This window comes from Artibeus jamaicensis, unplaced genomic scaffold (assembly GCF_021234435.1).
Source record: "Artibeus jamaicensis isolate MK-2021 breed Jamaican fruit bat unplaced genomic scaffold, CSHL_Jam_final contig_889, whole genome shotgun sequence".
Classification (NCBI taxonomy): Eukaryota; Metazoa; Chordata; class Mammalia; order Chiroptera; family Phyllostomidae; genus Artibeus; species Artibeus jamaicensis.
Window position 1 is genome coordinate 1,523,193 of NW_026522005.1, and position 17,932 is coordinate 1,541,124.

The following is a 17,932-nucleotide window of genomic DNA, read 5'->3' on the forward strand; positions in this document are numbered from 1 at the left end:
TGTAATGGCATAATCAATAAAATATATTTAAAAATAAAAATTTTAAATTAAAAAAAAAGAATAGCTGAAAGAAGACTGACTGTAGCAAGTGCTGGTAGGAAGTGGAGGTGGAACTCTGATAGACTGTGGAATGGAACGTAAAATGATAAGATCACTTTGGAAAAATAGCTTCTTGAACAGATAAACATAAACCTACCATATGATCCAGCCATTTCACTCCTATTATTCACAGGAAAGCCTATGTCCATATAAATACAGACGCAAGAAGTGTGTGGCATTCAGTGTACCATACTAGCCAAAAATTAAAAAAACCAAAATATCTATTAATAGGTAGGTAAGCAAACCATGGTAGAATTCTATGACAGGAAACTTCTCAACAATACCAGGGATTGAACTATTGTTCTGTGTAACATCAGGAACTCAAAATAATGCTGAAAGGAGCCAAATCACAAAAAAGAACACAGTACATACTGTACGATCCCATTTAATAACTCTTGAAAAGGTGAACAAATCAGAATTTTTTGTGGCAGGAAGCAAATCAGTGGTTATCTGGGCAGAGGGGGCGGGCACAGGAGCAGAATTTACAAAGGAGTAAGAAGACATTTTCAGGAGCGACTGATATGCTCACCACCTTGACTGAGGTATCATTTTCCTGGGTGTACATACGGGTATATCAAAATTTATCAGATTGTAAGCTTCAAATACGTGCAGTTTATAGTATATCAGTCAGATTTCAATAAAGTGTTTAGATATGCTAATACAGTGACAGGGGACTAAGAAGACTTTTTCCTTCTCAGAGGAAGTGCTGTGTGGAAGGCTGAAATTCAGAAGGGCCCTGTATCAGCATTACTCAGTGCTGTTACTGGTCCATCATGACATCAGGAACTTACCCAAGAAGAGAAATCAACTACCTCCGTAAGCACACTATGTAGTTCGGCCAATATTGTTTTCCATAACCACAATTTCCCAGTGAAGAAAGCAGTATGCTGAGGAACATTCCAGCACCAGCTAGCTCCCCATCTGTTTGACCGCATCGGTCTACAGGCACATTTTGAGAGCACCATCTGGATCACACTCGGGTATGTGCTAACCTCTCTAAGCCCATCCTCATCTATATGAGAATAGTAACAACCGCTCTAGACACTTCATATAATGGTCTCATGCTCTAATGAACTACAAAGCTTGCAAACAGCAGGTACCAATTAATTACATATCACTGAGTTATACAGAAAGTTATTTGAAAGAAAGCAATAAAAAAAAGTGTACTTTTTATTTGTTCAGAATGCTTATCTCTAAACTTGACTGAAATTAAAAATGATGTTTGCCAATAAACATCCAAAACTGTTAAATTCAACATAAGAGTTTATAACAAAAATTGATATATATATAATCTTAGCTGATATTTTAATAGTAATATATACATTATACAATGACATATACTATTATTGCATTTTCCCTATGGTTTAGTATAAGATTTGTTTCTAGAATTCACAAACTCAAAATTGTTCACAGATTTATTTTTTCTTATTCATGTCTGAAGAGCTTTTCTCTGAGAATTTTTACATTTCCTAATCTTTCTTGTGAAATATTAGTAAGATATGGGATCTCCTGAGTTACACATGCAGCTTATACATTCCTTAAAAGTTATTTTTCAAAAATATCACAAATTAGTCATATATATCCATAATACACATCCTTGATATTCACATACTTCTTTAAGCAAGATTCAAGTTTATTTGTGCTTTGCATATTTACATTACTTTAGAGCCTATTTTTAGTTTTCAATAAAACTCTATACCTATAAAGATTTCTCAAATATTTAATAAGTGAAGCAGAACAGTCATCATGAAAATATACACTGCTATTATGGTTTTTCATCTTTAATTTTTTATGTCCTTCCTGTCGACCATGTAATTTCCTGTTCTTTAGGAAAGTTGATCAATTTTAATCTTTGTAATCTCAATACGGCTGCTTTCTCAGCCTCACATATAGTGCATTGTAGGTTTTCTGAACACACAGGATTCTCTCTGATATCAGTTGTAGCAGCATAATCTGATAATGTTGGTATTCACCATTTTCAGTTATTTCAACTGCAGGATGACCTTAAAAACAAAGGGGAAAGGGGAGAATCAGTTTCTACCAGAATGATGCCAGTACCAACTGAATGAAATGCTTTGTGATCTCTAAAGTGCCTGGAGAACTGATAACAAGTGTACCACTCAGTAACTTCTGGCACATGCCGACGACGATCCATGGTTCAGAACCACTTCACATTCACACCAGGCTCCACCACACAAATCAGACACTGAGCCCCACCCAGAGGCAAGCCAGCACCGGCCTGGTGACTGGGCATGTGGACCAGTCATCGAGGCACCAAAACAGCTGAGCAACTGCAGCGTGCGGAGGGAAGCTAAAGAAGACCAGGGTTTTAAAAGAGTCAGAGCCAAGAAGATTGGTTAGCAAGAGACTGGTGAGAAAAACACATCATTGAGACTCGATCACTAGAGAAAATGCTGAGCAACAATGAATGGAACATACATAACAGAGATGACTGTTTTTGCTTCTTCCTCATAGCAGCGGTTTCTACTGTTTAAATATTATTTTTCTTATTAATTAAACACTAGTAATGGCTACCATTATTTAGCCACTCCTTTGTAAATGTAAAGTTTTTCAGTCATTCATTAATTCTACCTTATCTCAACCTGATTTTGTCATAACTTCAAGGTATATTTTGTCTCTTGTAGTTAAAGCAATTTTCTATTTGTCTAGTTAAATAAGATACTCTTTTCTTCAAGACCATTCTATTTTTTAATCAGAAAAACACTTTACAATTAACTAAAATCATAGCCTCAAGATAAAAAATTAATTTTCATCATTAATGTGCACTGGAGCAAAACAAATCTAGCGGTTAGAACAGCACTATTACTCTTTCAAAAATTAACACTTGATAAATTATGCTCAAAACAAGTAATTAAAATTACAAGTTATAATTAATTTAATGTCTAAATCTAAAGAAGTAGAACGTAACAAAGCATTTTCTGTGCTTGACATAAAATATCAGGAAGGAAAGAAATATTAAAAGTAAACTATGAGTGTTTCTTACATGGCTCTAATGGTATCAATCAAAACTTAAACATTTTAAACCACACAAAAAATTAAAACAAATACCTTATTAGCTGCTTCCAAGGAATTTATTAGATTTTGCAGCTCTTCTTTACTCATTTCAATAGAATATGGTTTGACTTCACCATTTTCTTTTACGTCAAGATGAAGGTTTAAAAGTGGCATCTGTAATGTAGCAATCTTGTCGCTGGAAAGTGCAAGCTATTTAAAATGAGAAAAACAGTAATTAATAAATGCTCAACAGGACTATAGTAAGTATGCATCAGAGCTTATGAACAATACATTTAAAAAACTACTCCTTTTTGCTGTCAAGTACAGAGAAAGGTAGAAGAAATAAAAAAATTAAACCCATGCCAAACCAGCATACATCTGAAGAAGAGAAAAAGAGTGAGGAAAAGAAAACTCAGGCTAGGAAAGAAAGACAACCAGTCAACAGAAGCCCACAGCTAGAGGTGCTTTATGGCTGGGAAGTACATATACAGCCAATGGGTCTCAGATATAAAACCTGTTCTTCATGAACTCCACTAACCAGACCCTCCTTTAAAAATGTTTTTAGCCCTGGCTGGTGTTGCTCAGTGGATTGAGAGCAGGCCTGCAAACCAGACAATCGCGGTTCAATTCCCAGTCAGGGCACATGCCAGGGTTGCAGGCCGGTTCCCTGCAGGCCACTTCCCAGCAGGGGACGCACGAAAGGCAACCATACATTGATGTTTCTCTCCCTCTCTCCTTCCCTTCCCCTCTAAAGATAAATAAATAAAATCTTAAAAAAAAAAGTTTTTAAATGCTATTTTCAAACCCACAGTATAGATATTTCCCTGGAGGTAGAATCGTATTTAACAATCTTGGAAAGACTATGAAGTCTAGAAAGTTCTAGCCAAAAGTATTTGTTAAATACATACATATGGCTCCACTGTTTATAACATCTTATGATTTACAGCCTAAGTAAACTTATCATTCAAACACTGTTTGAATATTTATAGTATACTGATTACCCAGTTAATACAAAAGATACAATTTTAATTAACTTTGATATCTTTATGGGACATTGTATTCTCAAAATAACAGGAAATTTTACATGTATAATATTATCAAAAATATTTTCTATTCAAAAACTGAAATAAGAACACTCATAGATTCTCACCTTTAGCTGCCAATCAAAATCCTGTAGCTGTGCAGAGGAAATATCAACTATTTCTCCTAACAAAGCCTGCTTAATTTCATCTTTTCTACTTTTTAAGCATTTCATGATAGCTTCTTGATTAAATGAGTTCAACTCATTCAATTGCTGAGATATCTATAGAAATAAAAATGGTTATGAAATAAGTGAAAGGGCTTTTCTGTATAAAATGTAAACACATAGCTCTACTCTCCTCTTACATCCTGTCTAAAATGGTAGTAAGTGAGGGGAAAAAGAAATACTTCTGTCACCTTGAAAAGAACAAGACGAGAATGTAAAACCAGCAAAGTAAAGTTTTAAACAAACTTTTTGCCAAAGAAAAAGTAAAAGTAAAGGGCTGACTGATGAAGAGTATGAAAGTGAATACTTCTGGGGACCACTTTAAAAAAGCTGGAATAGCTATATTAATATCTCAATGCAGCCTTCAAGGCAAGAAATATTACAAATGCAATTCAGTGGAAGGATACCCCGTGACCCTGCAATTTCACTTCAAGATGTCTATCGTAGAAGAGCCAGCCCTACTGGGTACAAGAAGACACATATAAAACGTAGCAGCCCTATCCACAGTAATGGAAGCGGCCATGCCCTAACTGTTCATCAGTGTACTTGAGTTAGTATTTATTAAAAAGTGGGAGGACAGGAACGTAAGTAGTCCTCCTAATTCCTATCATCAAATACTACATGGAGCTAAAATATATAAACTAGACTATATTTATCAATATTTATGAACCTAAAACAATGTTACATTAAAAATTACAAATAGATACATGTTATCGGTTACAAGTTACACACTGACATGGCTCAAATCATTGTAAACACTGCAAACATTCATACAACACAGAACCCAAAACACGCACGCCAACTTCACAAGTGCCGATCTCTAGGGGGAGGGCCCCATACCCAGGTGGCATTTAGGTATATGTCATGCCTTGCTTCTAGAACGAACACACAAAACTAAAATACATAAAGCAAAATGTTAACAACTGTTTAACTGTGGTAATGGGAATATAGGTGTCAACTATTTAACTTTTGGTTTTCTTCTATATCATTTAAAGGTTTCACAAGTTAAAAAATACAAACAACCAAAATCAAAACTACAAAACCCAGACTTCCAAAATCAGATTTTCTAATTACAGTAAATTAGGTTTTTCTTAGTAGATATTTACTAATGACGGCTCTTGTATTGTAAGTGCCCTAGTGACCAATTTAATAAAAACTCTGAATACCAATTACTTATTATAACATATAGAAATTTAGAGTGAAGTTACCTCTTCATCAGATAAATTTTTACCAACTACAGCTTTGAAAAATTTGGTAGTATCTTCTAGAACATGCATCCATTCTGTGGAATCCCACACACTCTGATAATCCTGGTAGAGAGGGTAAATTCGGCCACAAATGCCATCAACTATTTTGTGAAGAAGCTGGAGGGGAAAAAAAAGAAAGAAATGTATTATGAATAAAACTACAAAACAGATGTATCTCCCTTATAGTAGACAAGTGTTGTGGGGACAAGCTCATGTTATCTGAAAGAGCAGCTAAAGTTGAAATGCAACTAATTTTTTGTAATTAATAGTATTTTTTATTTAATTATTGTTCAAGTACAGTTTTGTTTTTTACTCCCATCCCAGCCCACCCCCCTTTTTATTAATAGTATTTTTTATTTAATTATAAATGCAACTAACTTTGCTATTATTAAATAAAAGTTAAAACTTCACTTTTGTGAAGTTCTTTTTTAAAAAACATTAAAAAATACTTTTTAACGTTTTTTAAAAGTCTATCATTTTTTCCATGTTTAGAAGCTAAAAAATTATATAGATACACTGTTGTCTTTTCAAAATTACCAAAAGGAAGATGTGAGTGTAAAAGATACATCCTGGAATTGCTTAAGACATCATATTTATACCAGTAACAAAGTCTGTACTGCAGATTACAAACGTCATTCTCCCCCGCCTCCATTTATCACAACATTCATACTCACTTCTTTTGGTCCATTCCAAGAAAGCCCTCATTATCTTTCTTTTCCTTTGTTTACTTTCCTTTTTCTCTATCCTACCTTAATATCAGCAATGGAAATCCTAACATATATAATTGAACATAGTAATTAAGACGGTGGATTTTAGAATGAAACTGGCTAGCCTTAATCCTAGTTCCACTACTTAACTAGTTTTGTCAAACTATGCAAAAGTTCTATGCCTCTGTTTCCCCATGCGTAAAATGAGGATAATATCTATATCCTCTAATACCGTTGTAAGGATTAAATAATACATGCAAGTCACTCAGCACATTGCGGGCTTATACAAGGCACTTAAACACTGCTAGCCTTTGTTATCATTCTACTTATTATTACTATTAATTATCACTGTTTACTCCTCTTCCTCCCCCTCGAACTATGTTCCATGCCTTTAACATATATTAACTGAGTACCTACCATGACTGCACTATTCTAGGCAAATGATTAACATGGTACACTTTTTCAGGGGATAGTTGTCTTGTAAGAAGAGTAGTTCAACCCAATTGACTTGGAAATGCATTTTAGCAGCAAGTCTTTCAACTCTTTCCCCCTGGGTCACATTCCACTTCCTTTTAAGCAACTACGCCTTCTCTTTAACACTACACATATCAGAATGGAAATGGGCAACTGGTGACCCAGCTTCCAAAAGATGTCTCATGCACTATATGAATTTCTTCATTTATAAAATCAGAGAAAGGAGTTAAGGTGGTTTTTTCTTGATCCTGGTAGAAATTAAGAAAGTTAATTCCCTCTTATCCACTTTCCCCACGATTTTCCCCATTGTAAATGGAACAGAGGAAAAGGGCAGGCCAAAATTGGGAACTTATAAAAGCTACCTATCACAAAGCTATCTATCACATTTTGTAGGCTAAGCGCCCATGCCCACCCTTCACCCACAGTGAATGGAACAGAACTGGGACTTATGCAAAGCTGCCTGTCATTGACACTGAAGGCCAGTCTACCAAAGCTTGGGATCCAGAGGACTGCTCCAATGATAATGCTGACTTTATGTACATTCATTGATTCCTTCCCTCAGCAAACACTGATTTAATAACCACCCTGAGCAAGAAACAACTCTGAAGAATTGGGGATATAACAGAAGTATCTACCCTGAGTGAGTTCAGAATAAGAGAGACCGGAGGCAAGAGGACATGTTCAAGGAAGACTTCATAAGGCCTGAGTTGTTGAGGAACACGTTATCATACTAATTACAATACCCAGTGTCAGTCCGTAGTCTGAACTCAGTGTGCAAACAGAGTCACAGCTCTCAAAACAAATGCTCAAACTCCATAATGCATACATTGCTTTCTTTCATGGGTTGGCAAACTTCCATCAAGTCAAATACTTGGGGCATTAAGGTCTTCTTTTTTTTTTTTTTTTTTGCTTGAAACGTCAAGGGGGAAAAAAAACACCTCAGTCAGATTTTCCTATTATAGCAACCATTGGTTTTTCTTCCCTTCACAGTTTCCAGTTAAGATACCTTTATATGTACTTACTGTCTTCACATTTCTTTCATCTTTTAAACTCACTAAAATTTTGCTACCAAAAACAATACTTCGAAATGCAAGTGCCTTTGGTAGTGAGGCTACACGCAGCGGCTCGGCTCCTGCTCACGTGTCCAGCTTCTCCCTCCTCTGCTTCTCACTCTGAAATGCTGCCTCTAAGAATGACAGCAGATTTTCAAGGGTGGGGGTGGGAGGTGGCATCCTTCTAGCCTCTGTAGCTGCCAATTCCTCTGTCTGAAACATCCTCTCCCCTCTAACCTGCCTGATTCCTCATCATCCCTCAGGACTAACCCTAGAAACAAATCTAGGTGTTCCTGCTCTGAAAACCTTCCCTTGATCCTTCAAACCTCTGCCGCTACCCCTCCCACAAACTCATTACTGGATAATTCTTGGTTCCCTCACTAGACCGCGAGCTCCACCAGGGCACAGGCTGCGCCTCATTCACCTTTTCACCTTATCCCACCAGGGCACTCAGCACACGGTGGGCGCCAACGAAAAGCTGGCTGAACAAATGAATGGGGCTTTTTGCAGATCCTCGGCAAGCCAGGTTCTTAGACTGGCGGTGCCAAGTGAATATATCACCTCGTGGGAAAGGCCACCTTGGAACACCCTGCCAAGTTAAGGCGCCCGGTTACTGGAAGCACTTCCCATTATTTTTTTTCCGGTTTCCCTCGAGCGGACGGTACGCCTCTGTAGGCCACCACGGCATCCCAACACTCAGCACTGTGCCCAGCGCCTAGGTGGCGTTTGGGAGCTAAGTGCTGAATGAATGAATGAATGAATGAATGAATGAGAGGTAGGTGAGAAGCTGCAAACCACCGGCCCAAAGGCCTAGGCCTGCACAGACTACGTGGCGGCCCGGCTCCCCAGCCCAGGGTCACTGGGTCTGGCGAAAGCGAAGGAGCGGACTGCCCCACCCCACCAGGGTGCGGCGCGGCCCAGTGGAGTCTGCGCCTAAAGCCCCTTGAGGAGCAACTCCATGCCGGGGCGCCGAGGTGGCGCCCCAAAACTCAGCTTCCACAGCTGTGGAGGAGAAGCAGGGGCCGGTCCGCCCCCCACCCCGAAGTCACGCCCCTTACCCGCCCTTTCCCAGGCTGCGAGGAGGGCCCTGCAAAGGGGTCCAGTCCGCGCCGGCCCGACTCGCAGGCCCAGCGGTCCCGGAGACCCGACCCCACGCTGCGGCCGCCCGCGCCCTCCTCACCGGCAGGGCCAGTTCAGCTGGAAGCTTCTGCAGCCGCCACAAAGGAGTCCCCTCTTCCGGCTCCATCCCTGCTCGAATTCGGATCTCGGGTCCAGAGGCCCGACCCAGTCGCTCCTCCCTCCCCACGTGACTCCAAGGGGCGGAGACGATGGAGTTCTTGTGCGCATGCGCAGAAGGGCAATCAGCCCTATTAGTGTAAGAAGGTTTCTCAGCTTGGTGCGACAGTGGTTAAACACCGTTGTATTATTACTCTGGAGGCAAATTTGCGAATTACTCAAAGCAGTTTGCAACTTTGTTCAGAGTGCTGCTGAACTTTTTCCGCACTCTTCGGAGAGCCATCTAGTAAGGGTAACCATTATTTGGGGTGTACCGAGGGCCACTGTCCCGGGGGTGTGACATATATCTTTTACTAAAGTTTCCTGATTTGGAAGGGGAATTAGGGTTTATTGTGAGCGAGATTCATGGTATAGATTATTTTAAGAAGGTACTGTTTTCATCTCCATTTCCAAGTAACAGATGAGGGAGAAGTCACTTAGGTTTGTCATATTTAGCAAGTAAAATTTCTGGGTGCCCAGTTAAATAAGAAATTTCTGATAAACAAGAGATAACATTTTGTTATAAATGTGTCATAATGATTCCATGGGGCGTACTTATTCCAAAAAAGTACTAGATCTTTTTCTGAAACAAATCTAGCTGGGTGTCCTGTTTTCTGTCTGTCAATCCTAAAAGTCACTTTCTCTAGCTAAGGCACATCCTGACGTTAAACTCCGTCAGACTCTAGAGCCACACTCAAGGCTGGACTAACCCTAAAACCCGACCAGCTTTCCTGTAATTTCTCTCGTGATTACAGTAATTCCTTTAACCGGGTGCTGGAGAATTCAGCAGTGGGAAGACAGCCTCTGCCACCCAGCAGTGCACAATAAGGACACAAACAGGAATTACAATCTAATAACAATTTAATTTTTAAAAAGTGGTGCAAAGTGATGAAACATACCACAGAAGAGAAAATAGTTATTTTATTCTGTTGTCTACCCAGAGAAAAATTACTCATCAGTGGCATCCCTTAAAATATCAAAGGCCCTCTCTCTACACTCTGCCCCACCTCTTGGAGGTGAAAGTAATTTCTCCTTCCTCTGAATTTTCAAGACTGTCTCTCAAAGTATGTATCACTTTCTAGTTCTTAATATAGGTATGTATGTGCAACATGTGTTGTTCTACTGAGACATACTTGTCTTAAGACACTTTAACGTTGTGCGTGGGAGGTCCCCAAGTAATATTGAATAAATGAGGAATCTGAAAAACTACCTAATCTATGTCTGTTAATAAGTCTGCTGAAGGCAGGGCCTGTTTTCTAAGACAAAATTAATTTTATATATTCTAATAGTCACAACAAAAATATCAAGCATCAACTATATGTTGAACGATTTATATATATTTTGTCTTACTAATCCTCACTACAGCCTTGTGTGTTGGGTATTAACTGTGAAGATGGGGAAATCATCTTGGTGAAGTAATGTCAACCTTGTCCAAGGTCACCAAGGTAGTAGTTGCAAAGTCACTGGTCTGAGTCTGAGACCACGAGGTCTCTGTCTGGGTGCTTCACTGGCCCAGAAGAAAGCATTGTAAGGTGATACGACTTACCTAATGCTATACCACAAGCTACTAAATAAAGCAAAGAGGTGCAGCAAGCAGGGCACGACATTTCAGAGGATGAAGAATTACGTTCTGATTTCTCTTTCAAACAACACTAGATACCAAGAAAAAAATTTTCTCCCTTTGGAATTTGGTTGTAATTAAATTTAACTTTTAACAAATATAGATAAAATTGTTCACAAATTGAGAGAAAAGAGCTTGACATTTGATTTTTGATTCATAAGAGGATGTTCTTATGTGTGTAATCCAAGAAGTTTTCAAATATATTTTTGATTCATAAGAGGATGTTCTTATGTGTGTAATCCAAGAAGTTTTCAAATATATTTCTGTCACTTCTAGGCCTAATGATGCTAGTGTTCTAGTCCCCACCTTCCAAGTATTACTCTTAATGATGATTATAAACATAAAGCTAATCATCTTAAATTCAAATCCCAACTCAGGAAATGACTATGTAATGTTTTAGATGAGCTGTTTCACTTCTCTGTGTCTCTGGTTCCACATCTGTAGTTGGTTATAATGACAGCACAGAATTTACAGAGTCATTGTAAGCTCATATATGTAAAGTTCTTGAAATGAGTCTAATCTGGCACATGGGAAACATTATTAGTGGCTTGTTTCCTATTTTCTGGCCAAAGGTTAGTAGGTTCCAGAAAGCAGGGTTCTGGACAGTCTCAGCCTTGAGAATGGGCAGCCTCCGAAACCTCTAGGCTGCTGTATAGTGCTGTGTGGGCACTGTCGGTCAGGGATCTCAGTTGGAGAGGCATAATAAGATTTCAGGAAAACCTCACTGGGCATATTTGCTGAGTTGAAACTGGAATGTGAGCTGGCCTTTTGTGGAATTGTTAATTTGGTGCTCCTTTCTCAGTTTATTTGATTGTTTGTTTGTTTGTTTGTTTTGTTTTGTTTGAGGTGGAAGGAGGAAAGAAGAAGGAGCTTTGTGCACCATGCCCTGGGAAAGTCAGTCACTCATTTTTTAACTATTATTGGTTAAACATCTACTATGTATTAGGCTTTAGGACTGCAAGCAGAGAACATTAACTTACTGTGTAGTTGTGTCTAGGGGTGGTCCTCAGATAATGAACAAATAAGCAATTAAGATAATGCTAGCTGTTGAGAAGTGTCTTGAAGAAATGAAACAGGGTAATGTAAGAGAGACAGATAATAGAAAGATACTTTAGATTGGTTGAGGGGTACCTAGCCAAGAAGTGGCATTTATACAAAGTCATACACGATGAGAAGAAGACATTAAGGCAAATAATCTGGGGAAAGAGAGTTGCTAGTAGAATATAGAGGTGCTGAAGCAGGAGAAAACCTGCCTTATCCAAGACAACCAAATGGCCCATGTTGTCAAACTGTAGCGAGCAAGGCAAGAGAGGTAGGGATGAGTACTGTTAATATCGGGGGCCACTTGTAAAGTATATGATTGTCCAACTACTGTGCTGTACACCTGAAACCAATACAAAATAATACTGAATGTAACTGTAATTGAAAAAAATTTTTAAAGATTAGAAAATAAAAAGAGAGGTACAGATGATGTCAGAGACTTAGGCAAACATTTTGAATTAGTTTGCATTTTTAAATGGTTACACTCAGGAAAACAGATTTACTTTGGAAAACCAGATCTCGGGGGCAAGAGTAAAAGTAGAACCAATTTGGAGGATATTCCAGACTAATCCTAACTACTACAGGCATTACACTTCACATGACCTCACTGGCATCCACAGACTGTGGAATTCCAGAGGCTTAGATGATGGCTGGTGGCGGTGGAGACCACATACAAATGGAACGACTCGAAATATATTTTGAAGCTAAGATCTATATAATCATGTTAGGTTGAATGCTTTTGTAAGCGACAGAGATGTAGATGTAAAATTCGGACTATAAGAGAAGGCAAAGCATGTGTTCCCTGATTTAGCCTGTGATTTTAGGCTCTGACTGAAGGGGTTGTGTCATAAACTATAGCTGCCACATTAGTGAAAACTTTTGAGGAACTGTGTGGTAGACTTAAGAGCACAGAAAGACCTGGGTTCTAATTCTACTTCTGCCACTTACCACATAACCTTGGCTGAATTCTCTGTATCTCAGTTTTTACTACTAGAGATGGGGATGAAACTACCACACACCTAATAAAGTTGTGACATTCAAATGGAATGATGCATAGGATGTGTTTAACATAGCACCTAGAATGTAATTTGCCCATAGTAAAAGTTTACTGTGGTTTTTAGCTACTAGCAGCAGTAGTGTGGAGTCCTGGGAACAAAGTAAATAAAATACATGCACACGTATATAACCTGTGCTAATGGGTCTGGTGAGGTGCCTTGATGAGGAAAACTGCAGAGAAATGGAGCTGATTCATCCCTGTGAACTCCCATAAATCTTGAGCAGGGGAGAGCTGAGTAGCTGGGTTGTGCCAATCACTCAGGCGTAAACTGGGACCTATCCTCATCTGGGCATCGTGGCACAGACTGCCATTGATTCCATTGATTTGTACCCCAAATCTCTTCTCTCTGTTCCATGCTGAATCCTCCTAGAATTCATGTTAAAGTCCTAAACCCCACTACCTCAAAACACGACCTTGTTTGGAGATAGGGTCTTTATAGAGGTGGTCAAGTTAATGTGAGGGTATTAGAATGGGCCCTAATTTAGTATGACCAGTGCCCCATTAAAAAAGGGGAATTTGGACACAGAGATATACACGGAAGGAAAGTGACATAGGAGACAGAGAGATGCGTTTGTTCTCCAAGCCGAGGAGAGAAGCCTGGATCAGATCCTTCCCTCACAGCCATTAGAAGGAATGAGTCCCACTAACGCCTTGATTTTTGCTTTAAAATTAGCCAAATCTCACCTGAACTCATCCTCTTCTTCCAACATCTCACTAAATGCAACCAATAACAACCAATGTACACTGATGACAATTTGTTTTCCAGTCTGCCTGCCTAGAACTACAGTTGCAGCATGGATTCTGCCTTTGAAATTGTCAAAAGCACTTCATAACAGGAAACTAGCTTTCAGGCTGCTACTGACCACATGACCACATAGTTTAGGTTCCAGGGCCACAACCTTTCACTCATGCCAATTGCTGTATTGGTCAGAGTAGGCTAACTAATCTAGCGATACATCTACAATACACTCCTTTCAAATTATGGTAATTAATCCTCCTTTTTCATTCCAGGGACTTTTTTTCATTGTTGTTCAAGTACAGTTTTCTGCCTTTTCCCCCCACCCCAGCCCAACCCCCCATCCCTCCCTCCTGTTTCCACCCCCCCGTCCCCCATTATTATCCATGTGTCCTTTATCCAGGGACATTTTTGGGTAAAAAAAGAGTAAAGTATCCTTCTCAACTGTGAAAGAAAAATGTTGTTTCTTTGACTCCTTTTTACCAGATGCTATATACCCTTATCATTATTTCATATAGACTCCTGACCGTGATTTAGGAAACAATTTTCTGTTCCATAGGGTTACTCTGGGAATTGTTATTCTACATCATTGTAGGTTGAGTCTTAGTAGTAAATTGTAAATGATAACTTTCTTTTGTCCCTAAATTCTGGGCTTTCTATTTCAAACCATGAACTGACAATATTAGCTTCTCTGATTATAGTTTCTGACAAATGTTTGAGGAATCAAGAAAAGCTACTAATTCATTATTCAGAGTTTATGGCATCCTTTAATAAAGGAAATTGTCTGTGGCCTCCCACACATATTCTACCAGTTCAAACCTGCTTTTCGAGTTATCTTAGAACATAAAGTTGACTAATTTCTCCACCTTAATTAAATGTTACAATAGATGTGCTTAGTGATTTGCATTAGAATCTATATATAATTGCTCTTGTTCATAAATTGTTGAGAGAAAAGGGCCTTCAAGTGTAAATGAGTTTAATTATTATAACCATATAGAAAATTTTTAAATGTTAGATTGACTTTGGTTCTATTGCACTGAAAGAAGTTATGAATAGTTAATTTGTAAAGATTTGGGAGGTATAGGTTTGCTCTTGTCTGTATAAACACCAATAAATTTTGCTGTCTAGAAAAACAGTTTTTTGGGAAGTCAGTAGGACAAATCTCTCGTTTCATTCTGGTAAACAAATTTAAGAAACTGAAGGCCTGTGTCTTTCTTTCTGAGATTTATACATAATTAAGAAATATTCTTAACACCTTTTTATTTCATTTGAGTTCTCCATTAAAGAGATCTTTGACATAAATAGACATTTTGATTTTAAAAGGGCAGTAGCAATCTCACATAAGAGTTATTTCAGTGTACCGCTAGAGAACACAGCATCTTAAAAAACTCTGAAATTGCTCCGTAAAGTGAAATACTTGAACAAACTGCAGTTTTGGAGCTTAGACATAATGCATTGTAATCTACACGATATCCTCAGGGGTTGGCAGTCTTTTCTAATGGCACATCAAGTGCTCAATTAGTTTTCCTGATGAAGGTTCTGTGCCTGTAAGACTTCCCTTTTCTCATTCGCCACCTCCTTTAATCACTGCACTGAAAGGCTCCACATCTGTGAGATGTTCAGGTTTCTGCCAGTGGTTCTTAATCAAGAAGATAGCACATTACAATCACTCCAGGAAATTTTTGAGTGATAACGATGTTTCACTTTAAATATGCTACCCTTTTGTTTTGTTTTTTAAATAGCTTTGTAATTTGCATAGCACAGAACCCTACCATTTAAAGTATATACTTCATTGGGGTTTCGTAAATGCATACAGTTGTGCAATTGTCTCCACAACATTAGTTAAAATACAAAAAAAATAGCTGCAGCATATATATGTGCATGTTTTTAAAAGGTCTGAAAAGTTACACAACTCATGTGTACAGCTTCTGGAAACGGGACTGGGAGTAGTGTTGAATAGGACATTAGTGATATCCATAATATTTTATTAAAGAAACGAGATCGGAGGTGCAGACTCCAAAATGGTAACTGTTATTAATTCCACGTGATAGAATAATGTAAATTTGCTTTATGTTCTAGATCTTTTAAATGTCCAAAAACAAAACAAAAATAAAAGCACAGGTCACATGATAGGCCCATGCTAGGAGTTCAGGGTGATCAGACTCATTCTAGTAAAGAGGTTAGCAAGCTTTGAAAGATGGGTTGAATGTTCATAGGCAGAAAGAATGAGCATAGCAATTTAGTCATAAGGAATCACACAAATCAGAAGGGTAGATAACAAACCTAATGCCAGAGTATATCCCAAAATAAGCAAATTTTTAAATCAAAATTTGATACCATGCAAAAAGAAATTTCTATATATAGTATTATGAGGAATATTCAGATCCAGAGCTAAGCAGGGAGATTTTTCTAAGATAACCGTTCTGTTGGCATTTTTGCTAAGTTATACAGCAGAGCAAGATGAAACAAGAGCTCAGATAATTACGGTGTTTTAAACCAAACTAACCTCAGAAGGCATCTAATCTCACTTCCTCTTACAGAAGAGGAAACAAGCCACCAGAGGTCAAGTCCAGTGAAGACTCTGACTATAGCATCAAACTCATCAGAACACAGTTCAGTAAGTCTCATCATTCTTCCATAGTAAAATAGAGTTATCCACTTGATGTGCTGGAATGTAAGGAGTATGGAAATTATACTGTAAGTAGTAAGTTTTTAAAATCCACAGGTAAAACACAGACACTTTTGTAAATTCATTTTTGTTCAACCCACTTTTTCTAATCCATTTATATGCAAAGAAAGATCATTTTTAAAAATCAAAGAAATTTTAGCATAGATTAAATTAGGCAAATTTAGAACATATAAAAGGATAGCATAAGCCCTCTTAGGATCTGTCAGAGCTGATTGAATGGAATGCATATATAAACATAGTCTTTTTAAGATTTCTTATAAAATCCCTGTGTCAGAGACAGCAAATGAATCTTATACAAACAATAATAACCTATGGAAGGACCACGTGAAGGACCACTCAGAACCTAGCAGGCCTGTGGGGCCCACTGCACATCATTAATGCCCGCTTTTAGGAAAAGAGACATGACCAAATTTAACATTGCAAAGGGATTCATTACCAGGCTCCTTTAATAATGAACTTCTCGAATCTTGGGAAATGAAATCTGATTTATGGAACATCAACAAGCACATCAATTTTAAGAAACATTATTTTGGTAAACAGGAAGATAAATATTTGTCTTGCTCTACACTCACTGTGTGTTCAGTAAATGTGTCTCCTAGATGACAGATGGTCCAAATTAGCCTGAACATTAAACATTATGTCCTGGATAGACTTAAGCAATAACAGTTTTCAGAGGAATCATCAATGCCAGTTTGTGTCAACAGGAGCGATTTGGGGCCAGCAAGGGAGTTAGTCCCTTGGGGGGTCTAGCCAGCCTTCTTTTCTGCCTGTCTGATCAGCAAAGGCAATTGTTAGGACATTTCCTAGATTCTTCCCTTCAGGTTTAAACTAACACTTCAGCAAATGCCCTGAATTTCCAACTGGGAGCCTGTTGATTGGGGATGATAATGTGGGCCAAGGCCAAGCACAGCACATGGAAGTAGGAAAGACCTGCCTATCATTGCCCTTCCGTTCTCGTACAGCTTGTTCCCACATCTGACTTTCTTGCATTCCAAAAGCCCTTGTTTGGCATATCTTTTTTAAAACTCTATTTGTTTCTTGTTCACAGTGGCTTTCACAACTGTCTTGGCCAAACTTGGGAGCTCGTATTCCAAATTATAATCTCAGCCTCCAAGAGAAAGGAAGATACTGATTTTATCTTTTTTTAATATTTTATTTATTTATTTTTTGAGAGAGGGGAAGGGAAAGAGAAAGAGTAGGAGAGAAATATCAATGTATGGTTGCCTCTTATGTGTCCCCTGCTGGGAACTGGCCTGTAACCCAGGCATGTGCCCTGACTGGGAATCGAACTGCGATACTCTGGTTCACAGGCCTGTGCTCAATCCACTGAGCTACACCAGCCAGGGCCTGATTTTATCTTAATTTTAATGTATATTAACAGTTTAAAAGCAACCCAAGTATCCACTTATGATAGCTAATTTTATGTATCACCTTAGTAGGACACTTTACCCAGATGTTTGGTCAAACATTGTTCTAGATATTTCTGTGAAGGTAATTTTTTAGGTGAGATGAATTTTAAATCAGGCGACTCTGAGTAGAGCAGATTAACATCCATAATGTACTTGGGCCCATCCAATCAGTCGATAGACAGCCTTCATAGAAAAGACTGACCTGAAAGATGGAGAATTCTGGCAGCAGACTGCCTTTGAACTCGAACTACAAGATCAGCTCTT

At 38.4% G+C, this 17,932-nt stretch overlaps 1 protein-coding gene across 1 annotated transcript; it reads right to left on the reverse strand.

Moving 5' to 3' along the window:
* Positions 1-468: 468 nt before the first annotated feature.
* On the reverse strand, positions 469-9,143 carry COMMD8 (COMM domain containing 8). The gene is made up of 5 exons (XM_037164728.2): positions 9,021-9,143; positions 5,569-5,724; positions 4,265-4,417; positions 3,169-3,324; positions 469-2,102 (listed from the first exon to the last, which is right to left on the reverse strand). Exons 1-5 carry the CDS (start codon positions 9,084-9,086, stop codon positions 2,082-2,084), a joined length of 552 nt encoding a protein of 183 aa, XP_037020623.2. The 5' UTR covers positions 9,087-9,143; the 3' UTR covers positions 469-2,081.
* Positions 9,144-17,932: the final 8,789 nt, after the last annotated feature.

Excerpts from the sequence above, each read along its gene's own strand:
- COMMD8 (XM_037164728.2), bottom strand. The coding sequence starts at position 9,086 with ATGGAGCCGGAAGAGGGGACTCCTTTGTGGCGGCTGCAGAAGCTTCCA. Across the intron at positions 3,325-4,264 it reads ATTTTGATTGGCAGCTAAAG|CTTGCACTTTCCAGCGACAA; the intron begins GTGAGAATCTAT and ends CATTTTAAATAG. Across the intron at positions 2,103-3,168 it reads CCTTGGAAGCAGCTAATAAG|GTCATCCTGCAGTTGAAATA; the intron begins GTATTTGTTTTA and ends TTTGTTTTTAAG.